This window comes from Arvicanthis niloticus, chromosome 8 (genome assembly GCF_011762505.2).
Source record: "Arvicanthis niloticus isolate mArvNil1 chromosome 8, mArvNil1.pat.X, whole genome shotgun sequence".
NCBI lineage: Eukaryota > Metazoa > Chordata > Mammalia > Rodentia > Muridae > Arvicanthis > Arvicanthis niloticus.
This window is the reverse complement of record NC_047665.1, coordinates 86265550-86280661: the sequence shown is the minus strand read 5'-3', so window position 1 is coordinate 86280661 and position 15112 is coordinate 86265550. Positions and strand designations below refer to the sequence as shown.

The following is a 15112-nucleotide window of genomic DNA, read 5'->3' as shown; positions in this document are numbered from 1 at the left end:
TGTACCAGGGCCCTCATTTCCTCCTCCCTAGGGCTGGGACTGCAGGCCTGCATCAGGTCCAGCCCTTTCCTTTTTACCTGTGTGCTGGAGACCTAACTCCGGTCTTCATGTGTGTGTGGCAACCACTTCACTGACTGAACCTTCTCCCTAGCCCTGGGGGGCTGAATTTGAGAAATTCTGGGCTCTGTCTTGGAGGACTATGGGGGATGGGCTGGTGGGGACAGGACCAACAGGCACTGGGGAAAAGGACATGAAGGCATACCTGAAGGAATGTAGGAGCTCTCCAAGACTGACCTCTCAGTGCTTGGGGTCTCTTGGAGGAGGTAGGCCCCGGAGGTAGGCCCCATCCCTGGGTTGAGGGTGGGAAGGGGGGCATGGGTGCTCTAGAGAGGGCGTGTTCACTGTCAAGGTACCCCCCTTCTCCTCACAGAAGAGCCTCAAGGCCATTTTTAGGGTTTCTAGCTGCAGTTTCAAGGCACTTTTTCTCAAGGGTCTTCTGGGATGGGGAAGTCCTCACCATGAGCTGGAAGAAGAACCAGGCGTGCTGCAGGACCAGCTCACGCACCGCACTGCCGCTCACCACCCACTGTAGAGCCAGCTCCTCATGCAGCAGCTGCAGGCAAGGCCAGGGTCACAGAGAGCCAGGAGCCACCCCACCCACACACCCCTTAGGAAGGCATCCCTTGGGGGATGTAGCCCGAAGCCTGGTTGGGGGTCAGAGCAGCAGGCCATGCAGGACGGGGATGAGGGCGGATCCAGTCCCTGCTGGGCTCTGGATGTGGGGAGGAGCGCTGGACCCCTTTCTCATGGGGCAGTGGGGCAGACATCAGGTCAGCCACCCTACTGTCCCCTCTACCTTCTGCACAGTGTGTCTCGGCTGAGGGGCTGGCAGGGCCGAGGAGGAGGCCTCTAGGTAAGAGGATGCCCGGCTAGAGCTGCGGTCGGTGGCCTGGGGAGGATGGGGTGGAGAGCATGGAATGGAGGGGTGAATCAGTGATGTGGACGAGACACGGAGGAGGAACGTGGATGGAGGAAGGGTGGGTCCACATGGGAAAGAGCAGCGATGGGTCTGGATCAGCATGAACATGGAAGGAAGCTGCTATGGTTTGAATAGATCCCCAGAAACCTCCGTCATGGATTAGAGATTTTTTGTTTGGGTTTTTTTTTTTTTTTTGAGACAGAGCCTCATGTAGCCCAGGCTGGCCATGTTGATGGCATTTGGTGGTAGGGCCTCTGTAGGAGACCAGCATTAGGTGAGGCTATGAGAGTGGGACCTCTGTGGTGGTTAATGGCTTTAGAAGAAGAGGAAGAGAGAGGCAAGCAAGGTGGAACGCACCTGTAATCCTCTGAGGATGCTGAGGCAGGAGGACTGTGAGTTCCAAGTCAAGGGAGACTTCGTCTCACAATAAAGCAAAGAGAAAGGAAGGAAGAGAGGGAGGCAGAGGATGAGGGAGGAAGAAGAAAGTGGGGAGGGGGAGAAGAGGGATTGAGTTAGTTGACTGCCTGCCACCATGGGCCATCCTTCACTACATGTACAGCAAGGAAGGCCTGTGCTGGGGCTTCCCTTACCCTCTGGAGCCACGGATTAAATAGTTATTTTTTTTTTACGGCCCCACCTTGAGTACATTGTTCTAGCAATAGAAAACCAACTGAGACGATGGACGGGGGCCACGTGGGTGGTGAGTGCAGATGGTAGGAGACGCCTTGGGTCTCTGTGAAGGGGTGTATAGATGGAAGGGAACACCGGCGGGCACGGAGGGAGGACACAGACAGGGTGGTGTAGATGAGGCACAGAGGCATTGAAATCAGTTGTGTTGAGAAAAGAGGGAGCTGGACATGGTGGGGTCCACCTGTCACCTCGGGCGCTCAGGAGACTGAGGTAGAAGAGTGTAACTTCCAGGCCACCATGGGCTACATAGCAAGGCTTTGTCTCAAAGCACAACAACCAAACCAAACCAACAATGAAAATAAGGGCCAGGCGGAGAGCACTTGTCTTCCCGTGTGTGAGGCCCTGGGCGCCACCCCCAGCACTGGGCGGGGGGAGTAAAGGGGGTGCAGGTGGGAGAGATGGAGTGGAGACTAACAATGAAGATGGTGATGGAGTGGGGTGAGCACAGAGGGCACAGCAGAGCGGGGGAGGGGTGGTGGGCCTGGCTGTGGCCAAAAATCAGAGCACCACTGCCGACAGGGAAGGCAGGCACGGTGAGTGGAACACAGATGAGCTCAAGGGTTCAACTGGGGAGTTGACCACAGGCGATGTGAACATGGAGGGACACCAGACACACAGGAAGGTAAGACAGCAAAGATGGTATGGGGATGACAGGCCTGGCCTCCTGCTCCAGCCTTGCTAGGGCCTCACGGGGCCTTCGCACCCTCCTCTATGAAACAGATAAAGGGGTGGCCCAAGCTTCACAACTTGCCTGGCTTCCTGGTCAAAAGAGACTCAATGGTGGAGCTGGCTCAGCCACTGGCACTTGAGTGCCCTGTAGGCTCCCGGGCCCAGCATACACTGGCTACTCAGCATGTCTGAGCCTGGCCACAGGCTACAAAGACCACTTCCTGCCTGGGACAGCACCTTGCTTCTACCTTGGCACCTCCTCTTGGCTCTCCAAGTCCTAACTAACCCTTCAGGAAATTAAGGGCGACCCTGATTAAAAATGGTAGGGGTTGGAGCTGGACACATGGCTCCAGTTAAGAGCACTGGCTGTTCTTGCAGAGGACCTGAGTTCAATTCCCACCATCTACATGGTGACTTAACCTGTTCCAGGGGATCTAATGCCCTCGTGTGACTTTAGAGGGCACCAGGCAAGTGCAACGTAGATACACTGGAAGGTAAAATAAAATAAACACATAAAATAAATCTAACAAGCAGACTTAAGTGCTGGGGGTGGGCTGGGCTTGGATCTGAGCTGGGTGAGCATTCGCCTAGCTTACTCCAAGTTCTGGGTCCCATCGGCAGCCCGGTATGGACCAGCCATGAAGGTGAAGCAAGGGATTTACCGCTGAACTTCATCCCTATCCTTTTTTTCTTTGGGGATAGGATCTCACGTTCTCTAGGCTGACCTCACACTCCCTATGTGGCCAAGGATGACTTTGAACTCCTGATCCTCCTGCCCCCAGCTCCAAGGTCTAAGTTTACAGGCATGTACCACCATGCTTAGTGTATGTGGTGCTAGAGATAGACCCCAGGGCTGTGTGCGCTAGGCCAGGGCTTTACCTGCTCAGTTCCAGCTCCAGCCTGTTGAAGGCAGCTCCACCAGCCCTTCTGAGCCTGCTCCCTGACTGACGGATGTGTACTGCAGCTCAGGGGTTCTTCTTCCCAAGGAGACCCCACTGAGAACCTACCCTATGCCTAGGCTTCAGACCACAGTGTTGAGCATTGTACTGACATTCTTTTTGTTTGGTTTGTTTTGACAAGATACAATGTAGCCTGGGATTCCTGGAAACTTCTATGTAGCCCAGGATGACCTTGAACTCATGTCTCCACCTCCCATGAATTGAGATGACAGGCAGCTGAAGTTTTGGTGTGCTACCTAACTTCATCTTAGAAACTGAGAGATTCAAAGGCAGCTAATCACCTGGGCCACAGGGCAAGGCCTAAACCAAGGGGGGCTGGAGCCCAGGCCCACTGCAGGCAAAGCCCCTCCCCATACCAGGTCCCTGGAAAGGGGCAAAGTTGGGGAACCTCCTATGTGTAAACAGATGGGGAGCTACAGGGGTCCAGGGCTATGTCACCCTTCTAAGGGTTCTGTATGCCAAGGGGATAGTTAGAAGTCCCCTAAAACAGAGATGGGTTAGAGTGCGGAACAGCCATGCAGGGCAGTGAAGTTATAGGTAGGTAGATTTATATAGGACATATCCACTTATATACCACCCCAGAATCTTCTCTGTCGGGGGCTATGGTCTATGTTTTTTTTTCTTACTGTCTTTTGTCTGTTAAGACGGGGTGTCGCCGGGCGGTGGTGGCGCACGCCTTTAATCCCAGCACTTGGGAGGCAGAGGTAGGCGGATTTCTGAGTTCGAGGCCAGCCTGGTCTACAGAGTGAGTTCCAGGACAGCCAGGGCTACACAAAGAAAGCCTGTCTCGAAAAAACAAACAAACAAAAAAGACAGGGTATCACTGTGAAGCCCTGAATGGCCTCCAACTCACCGTGTAGACCAGGTTAGCCTTAAATTCAGGGCTCTGCCTGCCTCTGACTTCCAGGTGCTGGGATTAAAGGTGTGTGCCACCACACTAGGCTTTGCTTCTTAATTTTTTTTTTTGTTTGTTTGTTTTTGTTTTTTCGAGACAGGGTTTCTCTGTGTAGTCCTGGCTGTCCTGGAACTCACTCTGTAGATCAGGCTGGCCTCGAACTCAGAAATCCGCCTGTCTCTGCCTCCCAAGTGCTGGGATTAAAGGCGTGTACCACCACCGCCCGGCTTTGCTTCTTAATTTTAATTTTACTTCTTGGTGGTGCTGGGGATAGAACCCAGAACCTCATGCCCACTGTGGAGGAGCTCTGCCACTGAGCCCAACCTCCAACCATGCCCACAACACAGACCTCCACAGCCCCAAACAGTCATGTGGGGCCTTGCTGTCCCTCAGGCAGCCCCCAGGGATTAGTTCACTGCAGCCAAGAGGGTGGGAAGAACTCATGCAAAGATGGCGGACACACGTGTGGAGGCGGGTCATGAGAGCACCTGTCTGGGATCAGCCCCACAGTACGGGGGCACCCGCCGCAGCACAGCCTTGCTGCCTCCCGGAGCATAAGCAGAATTCACCCAGGAGTGTGAGCGATCGACGCCCTGAAGATACAGAGAGAAGGGATGACGTCCTGGACCAAGCACAGGGAAGGAGGTATGGGAGACCAAGTGTGGACACTGCCCCAAAGCACATATGTGCCGTGCACATACTTGGGCAAGTGAGGTGTGCTTATGTGTGTATAACTGCCTGGACTGCACATGCATTTAAACCCATGTAGATCTACGCACGGAGAGCATGTACGTATGTATTCATATATGTATGTGCATATGAGGCCTGTCCGTATGCACTTATTTGTGCATGGGGTAAGCGCATACATGTGTGTGCATGGGGTATATGTGTATGTGCAGTGTGTGCATACGTCAACATATACGTACACATAAGCTACACATGTACATGCATCTGTGTAATCTGTGCAAGGGACATGTATACACCCCTCCATATTACTGTGCACAGGTCACACGTGTCCATCTACACCTGCTGAATCATGTACATTATACTGTTGCCGGTCCCGCCATTCTCCAGTCAGCTGAACAGTACAGAATGCCCAACCAGCCCTGGAGCTATGAGAGCCTCAGCCTGGCCACGCAGCTGGGATGCGACCTTCTTTTGAACAGTGACTTCCAGGTGGTCCTTCCTCCATCAGCACCGAGCCTGCAGCCAGGCCTGTGAGGCTGGGCTTGTCCTACCTTGTTGGCTAGGATGCGGGACACCTCATCGTCCACAGAGCCGGGGACCACGGCCAGGTCAGGGTTGCTGCTGCTGATGCTCTTAGACCGTGCCAGGTAGAGGCTGGCAGGGCGGCCGGAGCCACGGGCCAGTGTGGCAGCCTGTACAGTTGCTGGAGGAACCTCTGCGGAGAGAGGGAACCTGTTAGCTCAACACCTGCCATGAGGACGCCAGTCCCTTCGCAAAGAGCAGCCCTACGTGAAATCACTTTCCTTCTCTGAGTTTCCATATTCTCAGTGTAAAATGGAGCTGAACATGGTTACTGCTTCATATGACTTGGGGCAGACAGTAGACATTGGGACAGAGCCTGGGGTCTGTGTTCACAGCTGTTATCCCTTGTGTGCAAACACTTTAGCTACCAGGAGCTTCACCCCAGCCCAAGTTCCTCTCCCCACCTTCTTTCTGTTCCTCTTCTATCCTTCCCTCTAGTTCTTTCTGGTGCTGGGATTTAAACCCTGTGCCTCGGGCATGTCACTGAGCCAACCCCGATGCAGTGACTGCTCACTGTGTAGAACTCTGGAGAGCACTATCTATCATGGCTCTCTGTCCTCATGAGGTGAATGCTGCTGCCACCAAGATTTCCTGTGGCCCAGTGTTCTCCATCAACACTCACCGCCTGGCAGGCCGAGGTCACCTCCAGGGAGGCGAAAGGCGTAGTGGACATAGGCAGCCAGCAGTGGGCAGTGACCACGGGAATCCTGGCTGGCCTCCAGGTTCCGGTGCACAAGGCTGGCTACATGAGCCATGGCTTCAAAGGCCCCTCGACCCAGGTTCACTGTCGGACAGAACGAAGGTCACATTCCACAGACTGAGGCCTCTCAGGTCCCCATTCATTTTCCAGAGGAGGGAAGGGAACATAAGAACTCACACTCTGTTCATCTAGGATCTTAAAGAACCTGCACAGGGGTCACCATCATATGGGGGAAACTCAGGCCAGAGAAGCAGTGAACTATGGGAAGAAACTCCTGATGGGGGGAAGAGACTGAGACTGCAGTGACTCACCCATCTGGCCACAAATGATCGGTGGCCGCACAACCAAGCGGACAAGCTTGTCTAGAACATGGTGGGAAAAGGCCACAAGGGGCTCTGGGCTGGCAAGGCGCAGGGCTGCCAGGCTGGCTCGCAACTCCTGCTCCATAGTGCCTTCACTCAACACTGTCTCCTTGAGCCGGAATGGAAAGATTCCTTCCTCTAGAACATGTACCAGGGTGAAGAACTTATCCAAGTGGGGGTCCTAAGTAGAGAGGAGGGCAGGAAGTGAGCAGAGAGCTGAGGGCAGAATGGAGTGTCCCCCTCCCCTAGTCAGCAGTCTGGGTCAGATGGACTAAAGTCACATCTAGTGGCTGGAGGCCAGACCTTTTCCAGCCAGCTGCAAGTAAGTCTTGCTCAATCCCAGGGTAAGCAGGAGGGGAACAGGCCAGGGAGCATGGGTTCTCATCCCATCTTGTACCTGCGGGTGCACGGACGACACAGCTGTGAGCTCCACACTGAACACGCCCTTGTGACCGTCCACCCAGCGCATGCCGGGCAGCGCTACCTGTGGGAGGAAGAGGTGGGGTGGGCACAGGCTGACCCTCCCCCATGCATCAGGCCACCAAGCCAGGCCGTGGCCGTGGCCCTAGTCATTGCAACATCATGGCCAGGAGAGGAGCCTGGCCTGAGGGAGCAGCAAGGTACCCTGTCCGTAAATCCATTCCCAGTGGATGAAGGGAAAACCCTAGGGGTGGGATGGAGACCCCCAGAAAACAGGGTATGTTCACAGAGTGAACGTTAACTAGAAAAGCCAATGGCATAAGAATAGCATTCAAAGGGGGGGGCCTGGAACCACAGGACTTGTTCATTGGCTGGTAGAGAGAAAGAGGGATAGTGGCAGCCTTGTAATGGGGTGGATGGAGGGGACAAAATGGCAGCAGGAGAGCCAGGTGTGGTGGTACACACCTGCCATGCCAACACTCAAGAGACAGGCAAGGATCAGGAGGTCAAGGTCACCCTTGACTATACAGAATTCCAGGCCTGCCTGGGCTATGTGCGACCTTGTCAAGATGTTTCAGTGAGCAAAAGCTTTCGGCTGAGTCTAAGCGGGGACTTGCACAGCAGGCAGAGAGGACTGACTCCACAAAACTAGTCTCTGACTTACACACAGTTCCCGTGGCACACGAGGCCCACCCCAAAAATAACAAAAAATAAAATCACAAAGGGAAGGGACAGAGAGGCCGGGGGTCCTTGGCGGGAGGACAGCAAGAGCGGAGATGGATATCCGGAGTATGGAGAGACACACGGGATGCAGTAGCCCGCCGACAGAGACATTCTTTTTGGGGGTGGCAGGAGGCACAGGGAACCCACAGGTACCCATCCAGGCCAGCAAGGCTCTCAGGGGCATAGAAGGAAGGCAGGCAGAAGGCAATGAAGGCATCAGTTGAGGGCACAAGCACGTACATCCGGGGTCAGGACTGAGTAGCTGGGTGGAGGCTGGTCCACAGACACAGGCAGGCAGAAGGGACCAGTTCTCAGGCGGCCATGTTGTAACAGAGGGATCCACTGGGAAGACAAGGAATGGATGAAGGTCAGGTGTGGCTGAAGGGGGACCAGGCAGGGGGGAAGCTCGGGGTAACTGTGGCTCACAGTGAAGCCCACAGGCGTCTCCAGGGCTGTTCCTGGCCGGGGCTGGCAGCTGACATGGTAGAAGGTAAAAAAGAGGTGATGGTTCTCGGTCACGCAGGCAGGAAGTCGTAGTTTGAATTCCTCGTAGAATTCAGGAGACCTGGTAAGACAAGGCCAGGGGCCAGGGGCCAGCTATGGAGTGGGCATCTATTTTACGAGATGAATCCCTGCCTCAACTTATCTCATCTGCATACTGAAACATAAGCCTCTGATCTTCCTGCTCCATGCATACCCTCCCTACACTTGGCTACCCTGACCCCTCAGAGTCTCCGAGGGTCAGCCCATGTCTCCGGCACCCAACGCTGCATACTTGTTATGATAGACCACTGGTGTGAAGGCCTCTCGGGTGAATTCGCTGCAGCTAGATTTCCCAAAGATGACCTGTGGGAATGGGGACATGAGGGACCCACTGAGGAAAACAGTGCCTGTTCCATCCCCTTTCCCCCAGGGCAGGGTCACTGCACTGACCGGCAAGGCCTGGCTCTGGTCTTCACCTGCCATGTACTGGATCCGCACAGCCAGGTTCCGCACAGAGCCCTGGCGACTGCTGAAATTGAGGCTGTGTGGGTACACGAAGAGCAGGTTTCTGGAAAAGGAGGGATTGGAGGGGTGGAGGACCCTTCAGAGGGCTGGGGACAATCACGGGAGAGGCGGACATAAAGCATGTGCATGTAAAACAGGGCGGGCTGTGACCCCAGGTAACACAAACAGTCATCGGTAGGTGAAACATCTGGATGCACACATTAGATTCAGGGAGGTACAAGGCCAGGCTCAGATGGGTACTGAGAGTCAGAGTTTTTCTAATTCAAGGTCATCCTGGTCTACATAGCAAGTTCCAGGCCAGCCAGAGCTACATAGGAAAATCTTTTCTCTAAGAAAAAACAAAAACCAAACAACAACTAACATTCAAGATAGGGTCTTGTCTTGCCCAGGGCAGATCTGAATTTGCTATTTAGCTAAGGAGGACATTAAAGTCTTGATTTCCTGTCTCCACCTCCAAAGTGCTGGGGTGACAGGCAAGTGCCACTATTCCTGGCATATCAGGGACTGGGGGTGGAGCCCAGGGCTTTGTGCACACTAAGCAAGTACTCTACCAAGCCCCGGCTCCAGCCCTGAGGGCCTGAAGTCTGAAAATGTGGCTCAGCAGTTTAGGGCATGTAGTGCCCTTTGAGAGGATCTAAATTCCATTCACAGTACCCACATCAGGCAGCTCCAGGGGGATCTGACGCCTCTGGCCTCTTTGGACAACCCTGTCCCCAAACAATAAATAAATAATTAAAACAGTAAAATAAACCTTTACAAAAGGTGGTCTCACCAGTAACCAGGTGGCATGACTGGCCTCCCCAGCCCACACTACCACCTTATTGGCCCACTGGAGTTATAGATAGAGTCTGTCTCTCAGATACAGAGAGAACCAGAACCTTGGGCCGGAGTCCTGGTCCTGCCTCTTTACCCCAAACTGCAATTGCACAAACCCCAGCTCTGTAGGCCTCCATGCTTGAGCTGTAGGCCTGCTAGCTCAGCCTTTGAAACACAGTACCCACAACCAATACCAATGACAGTCACCACAGGACACCTACATGGCACCCTCTGGGTGTCAAGCTCCATTCCAAACACTCAACACAGATAACTAACTCCACGGCCATTTTCCGTGGTGCTAGGGATAGAATGCTGAGTGCCCAGCAAGCCTTCTCTACTTGGGAGCTCCACCTCAGCCCTTGTTTTCTTAGAAGAGAGGATCTAGTTTCAGGCTGGCCTTGAACTAAAGTTCCTTCTGCCTCAGACTCAGAGTGTAACGTTCCATTTGCAAGGAGAGCAATGGCTGTTCCTTTGGAGTGCCCACAGTGGGTGTCCAACAAATGCTTAGTACTACCTGTGGGATTCCCCCAAGTAGGGAAAATGGGGTGCAGTACTCGCCCTATGTCTTCTAGGAAGTTAAATCAAAGTTAGCATGGATCATAGACCGACCGTGCTGGGAGTCAGGCTCCATGACCTTGGAAGGAGGCTGTCATGTCATTTTTGCAGCCCTCCCCCACAGCCATCAGCTATACCCAGTGGCCCCTGCAGTAGCTGTTTGCAGGAAGGAGACAAGAAGAGCAGATGACACAGTGCCTGAAGTCCATTTGAATGGCAGTCGCGAGACCCGAGCTGTGGTGGGGCTGGGGCCCCTGGACAGCCCTCTGGATGTTTCAGCAGCACTGGATCTGCTGTGGCAGCTGTGAAGGGAGCCATGGCTCACGGAGGCCATGTCTGCACTTAGATGGGAAACTGAGGCTCAAAGCAATGCTATATATAGTCATAGAGACCCTGTCGCTGAGCTCTCTCCGGTCTGAGCTAACCCACTACCCCTCACCCACACACACAGCTGGCCCTGTGTTCTAGCGGCGTGATATCAGCATGGCCTGCTTAGCCATCAGCCTGATGCAACGGCTGAGCCTCTGCCAGGCCCTTGTGCAACAGTGGCTGGTTAACCATTGACCGGGGGGTTAATGGAAGCCTGTGGAAATAAAAGGTGGCCACAGCGGCACAGGATCCACAACCCCAGGACTATCAGCCATGGCTGTGCTTGCTCTCTGCCTCCTGTGGGCCTTAGCAGCAGCAGTGCGATCTGCCCCGGTGGCCCCTCTGGGTGGTCCAGAGCCAGCTCAATATGAAGAGCTGACCCTGCTCTTTCACGGGGCCCTGCAGCTAAGCCAGGCCCTCAACAGCGTGTACAGAGCCACAGAGGCTCGCCTGACAGAAGCTGGGCACAGCCTAGGCCTGTTTGACCAAGCACTGAAATTTCTGGGAACAGAGGTCAGTCAGGGCCGGGATGCGACACAGGAGCTTCGCACCAGCTTATCGGAGATTCAGGTGAGCACTAGAGCTGGGGTATTGTTGGGTGGATAAGAGTCTGGGGAAAAGTTAAGCCCAGAACAGAGGAAGAGTGATAAAGTGTGGGGTGACCAAAGCTGACCGAGTAACCTTGCTGATGCCACACCATCCATTGAGCAGGTGGAAGAGGACGCTTTACATCTTCGAGCAGAAGCCACAGCCCGATCGCTGGGGGAAGTGGCCCGAGCCCAGCAGGCTCTGCGGGCCACTGTACGGAGACTACAAGTGCAGCTGAGAGGCGCCTGGCTGGGCCAAGCACACCAAGAATTTGAGACCTTAAAGGTAAGGGGCTCTCAGGCTCTGCTCCCCAGGAAGAGCCACCACTGAACCCTGGGCTAGAGGACCCTTCAGTTACATGTGGGGTTCCAGCCTCAGTGACCTTCTAGAAGTGGCCTTTGCAAGCAAGGGCAAGAACCAGGCACAGCGGTGCTCGCCTGTTGTTCTAGAAAGAACTCCAGAGGCAGGGGCAGGAGAAATAGAAGATTAAACCCAGCCTTGGCTACAAAGTTAGGCCAGCTAACTTACATGGTGATACCCTGTCTCAAAAAGAAGAAGAGAAAGATAACTGGGTATGGTAGCGTATACCCGCAACCCCAGCACTTGGGAGTAAAGGTTGGGGCTTAGGAGTCCAAGGTGACTTCTGGCTAGATAGACAGCTGAGTTAAGACTGTGGTACATGAGACCCTGTCTCAAAATAAATGAATGAATGAATGAGGGATCGACAAGGTAGTTCCGCAAGTAGAGGCTGCCAAGCCCGATGACCTGAGATTGATCCCCAGGATCCACGTGGTGGGAGGAGAGAACCCACTTCCAACAGCTGTCCTTTGACTTCCAACATTTGTGCTGTGGCATGTGCATGCATTAGATATAATAAACTTTAAAATACAGTAAGAGTAGTGACCATCATTTCAGAGCAAAGGTAGAGTCTCAAAATGCAGGGGGAATGGATACGGTAAGTGCTCAAAAATGCTTATTACTATGGCATCTGGTGACATGTATTAAGAACCCAATCAGTACTGTTTGATGTGCATCTATACACTATACAGAGCAAGTCTTACCTTAGTAGATACCTTACAAACAGGGAAACTGAGGCCAGAGGGTCTTGGATATTTGCTGGGCCACATGGGTTGTAATAGAGAAACCTGCAGTAGTCAGGAGATGGGAGGTACCCAGACCTCCCAGCTAAGGTCTATATGCTACCCCACAGGCTCTGGCAGACAAACAGAGCCACCTCTTATGGGCTCTCACTGGCCATGTGCAGCGACAGCAGCGGGAGATGGCAGAGCAGCAACAGTGGCTGCAACAGATCCAGCAGAGGTGAGCCTGGTGGATTTACTCTGGGGTAGTGAGTGGATGTTGCCTAGGTCCACTGAAGGGCACCCCCACCCAGCACTGGCCTTGACTGAGCTCTGTCTCCCTCCCTAGACTCCACACGGCAGCCCTCCCAGCCTGAGACTGCCTGGATGCCACTGAGAACCAGTTGTGCTGCAAGGAACACTGAACACGCTCCACCAGGCCCAGAGCGGGGCCGACAGAGCTGGCTGCCCATCAGCTGGACCTGGCCAGTGCACCCCGCTTCTAGGCAGAGCAGAGACAGAAGCGAGCAGGCGGAAGGCAGAAGACAGAGCCCTGTGGAGGAGGACTGGAAAAGGACATGAGCTCCTTTAATGCCCACACACCCCACAATAAAACAGAACAGAGGCAATCTATGAACATAGTGTTCATGCCTGTTTCTGCAAACATGGGGGCTTAGTCGACCTTGCATTAGCCAGCCTTGGCAAGTTAACCACTGAGAATTTAAAACATCGGGAGCTGGAGAGAAGAAGGCTCTAGTTAAAAGCACACAGTGCTCTTCTAGAGGACTCATACTTGATTCCCATCTCTCCTATCAGGTGGCCTGCAACTCCAACTCCTGGGAATCCAAAGCCTCTGGTCTGCTCAACACCTCACACAGGTGCATGTACCCTACACAGGTGTGTGTACTCACACACAGGTGTGTGTACTCACACACAGGTGTATGCACCCTACACAGGTGCATGTACCCTACACAGGTGTACTCACACACAGGTGTGTGTACTCACACACAGGTGTATGCACCCTACACAGGTGTATGCACCCTACACAGGTGTGTGTACTCACACACAGGTGTATGCACCCTACACAGGTGTGTGTACTCACACACAGGTGTGTGTACTCACACACAGGTGTGTGTACTCACACACAGGTGTATGCACCCTACACAGGTGTGTGTACGCACACACAGGTGCATGTACTCAGACACAGGTGCACATTCCCACATGCAGGTGCACGTACCTGCACAGACACACAGACAATTAAAAATAATAAAAGCCAGGCATGGCAGTGACCTTTAATCCCAAGTCTTGAGAGGCATAGGTAATGAGTCTGAGGCCAGCCTGGTCTACCCAGTGAGTTCTAGGACAGCCAGAGCTACATGGTGAGACCCTGTCTCAACAAATAATAGTAGTAACAGTACATATAAAAGAAAAAGGGTAGGGATCCTGAGATAATTCAGAGGGCAAAGGTCGTCACAAGCTTGGCACCATGAGTTCCATTCCCAAACCCACATGGTAGAAAAGAATTGATTCTGCAAGTTATCCTGACTGTGTGCTGTACCCCTCCCCCAAATAAAACAAAGAAACATGATAAAAAGGTTTTTAAGACCAGGTGGACAGCACCTGAGGCACAGCACCCAAGGCGGTTCTCTGGCTTCCATACACACTTAGACACTCACTCATGTACCCTTAGCACACCCCGCAAGAACACACAATCATAAACATGCACATATGCACACACAGGAAGAATGGGGCCCTGTCCAACCCACAGGCTGTACCTGTAACAGGTATGGGGGGCGTAGACCTCACGGGCAGGAAACTCCAGGATCTCCTTGGTCGGCCGTCCCCTGGGGTCAGGGTAGGGCTTGACGTGAAGTAACTCAGGGGACAGGCAGAAGTGCATGTTCTCAGGTGCAGGGGAGATGTCAATCTTGAGCTGAGCTGGGGAGAAGGGACTCAGTTTTCACCTGCCCCAGCCTCCTAGCTGGGCACTTCTGCTGGGGCTCTGCCTGTCTCCTGATGCCCTCTGGGGTCTGGACCCATCACGAACTAAATCCCACTAGCTGCCCTGTTCCTTCCACTGCCTATCCATGCCCCTGGGTTGGGTCCCTAGTACCATTATCCTCAGCACAATTGCTAAATGATTATGTAAGCAACAGGGTGCTTTATAAGGTGTGCCACACACCGGTCACAGGTCGCAATCGCCTCAGCAGGGACGATGGTCGCCGCATGTCCGCCAGAAACTTGAAAAGGTCTTCATCACTGAGCCGTTCTGCCTCCTGCCAGATACAGGTTCCCCAAAGTAAGGGGGCTGAAAGTCCCCAGGATAGATGGGGCCCCAAGGGGAAAAGTCCTTGTGCTCCTTTCCGCCCAAGACCCGTGTCCTATACCAAGGTCACCTGTTTAAAAAAGTTGGTGACAGTTAACGTGGCCGGGCGGAAGCTGGAGAAGCTGCAGGCATCATCCCCACTATAACCTCGATCCTGGGGCCCCCGACGTCGGCGTTCGGCCCAGGTGGGTCTGCGTTCTAAGAGACACGGTGGCGTGGCAGGGCAGGACAGGGGTTAGAGACAAGTGGTGATAGCAGAGGGAGGACGATGGGTGCATGCCCAGGTGAGCCAGCAAGCGGCGCGGGTCCTCACCGCCCTCGGAGTCGGAGTCCCGGTCCTGTGGCCCGACGCTGCTGACGATGTTGGCCAGGTGCACAGCCGTCCAGGCGAAGGGCATGCGGTAGCGGCCCAGCCTGGTGCAGAACTGCTCTGCGGCCAGGCGCAGCTTCTCCAGCTTCTCTTTGTTCTGTGGGGAGACGCACCCACCCCCAGCTCAGCGGCCTTCCCTTGAGCGACACCCTCAGGACCTGCGCTCCCAACCCCGTCCGGCTCACCCTCACACACCTTCACTGTGTCCGCCTCCTTCATCACCATGTAGGGTTCGCAGCACTCGCTGATGTCCCCCTGCTGCAGCACCTTTTCCAGCTGCAGGGCAAAGGGCCCAGAGAGGGACTCCTTTAGCCCCATTTCTGTCTTCTGGACCC

The 15112-nt window shown here is 54.1% G+C and overlaps 2 protein-coding genes across 8 annotated transcripts in view; one reads left to right on the top strand and one right to left on the bottom strand.

The window, feature by feature from the left end:
• Dock6 (dedicator of cytokinesis 6) overlaps window positions 1–15112 on the bottom strand; it is a 50912-nt gene that overhangs the window by 22114 nt on the left and 13686 nt on the right. For 4 of the 7 annotated variants that reach the window (XR_013112355.1, XM_034510084.2, XM_076939774.1 and 1 more), the window contains exons 10-25: window positions 14973–15053; window positions 14721–14874; window positions 14478–14605; window positions 14264–14357; window positions 13857–14019; window positions 8600–8717; window positions 8442–8512; window positions 8093–8231; window positions 7907–8008; window positions 6921–7007; window positions 6473–6704; window positions 6084–6245; window positions 5431–5594; window positions 4681–4785; window positions 857–949; window positions 518–613 (exon numbers count right to left, since the gene is read on the bottom strand). Coding sequence is in view for 6 of the 7 variants with exons in the window: in XM_034510084.2 (XP_034365975.1) it covers window positions 518–613; window positions 857–949; window positions 4681–4785; window positions 5431–5594; window positions 6084–6245; window positions 6473–6704; window positions 6921–7007; window positions 7907–8008; window positions 8093–8231; window positions 8442–8512; window positions 8600–8717; window positions 13857–14019; window positions 14264–14357; window positions 14478–14605; window positions 14721–14874; window positions 14973–15053 (1989 nt within the window). In the remaining variant the exon portion in view is untranslated. The remainder of the gene's footprint in view (window positions 1–517; window positions 614–856; window positions 950–4680; window positions 4786–5430; window positions 5595–6083; window positions 6246–6472; window positions 6705–6920; window positions 7008–7906; window positions 8009–8092; window positions 8232–8441; window positions 8513–8599; window positions 8718–13856; window positions 14020–14263; window positions 14358–14477; window positions 14606–14720; window positions 14875–14972; window positions 15054–15112) is intronic. The other 3 variants (XM_034510080.2, XM_034510081.2, XM_076939773.1) reach the window with 3 other exon arrangements.
• Angptl8 (angiopoietin like 8) lies at window positions 10657–12714 on the top strand. The gene is made up of 4 exons (XM_034510085.3): window positions 10657–10984; window positions 11126–11287; window positions 12213–12322; window positions 12431–12714. Exons 1-4 carry the CDS (start codon window positions 10688–10690, stop codon window positions 12456–12458), a joined length of 597 nt encoding a protein of 198 aa, XP_034365976.1. The 5' UTR covers window positions 10657–10687; the 3' UTR covers window positions 12459–12714.

Bases quoted from the DNA above. Each gene is read 5' to 3' on its own strand.
- Angptl8 (XM_034510085.3), top strand. From the start codon at position 10,688: ATGGCTGTGCTTGCTCTCTGCCTCCTGTGGGCCTTAGCAGCAGCAGTG. The intron at 11,288-12,212 runs GTAAGGGGCTCT...GCTACCCCACAG, and splicing joins AAGAATTTGAGACCTTAAAG to GCTCTGGCAGACAAACAGAG. The intron at 12,323-12,430 runs GTGAGCCTGGTG...CTCCCTCCCTAG, and splicing joins CTGCAACAGATCCAGCAGAG to ACTCCACACGGCAGCCCTCC.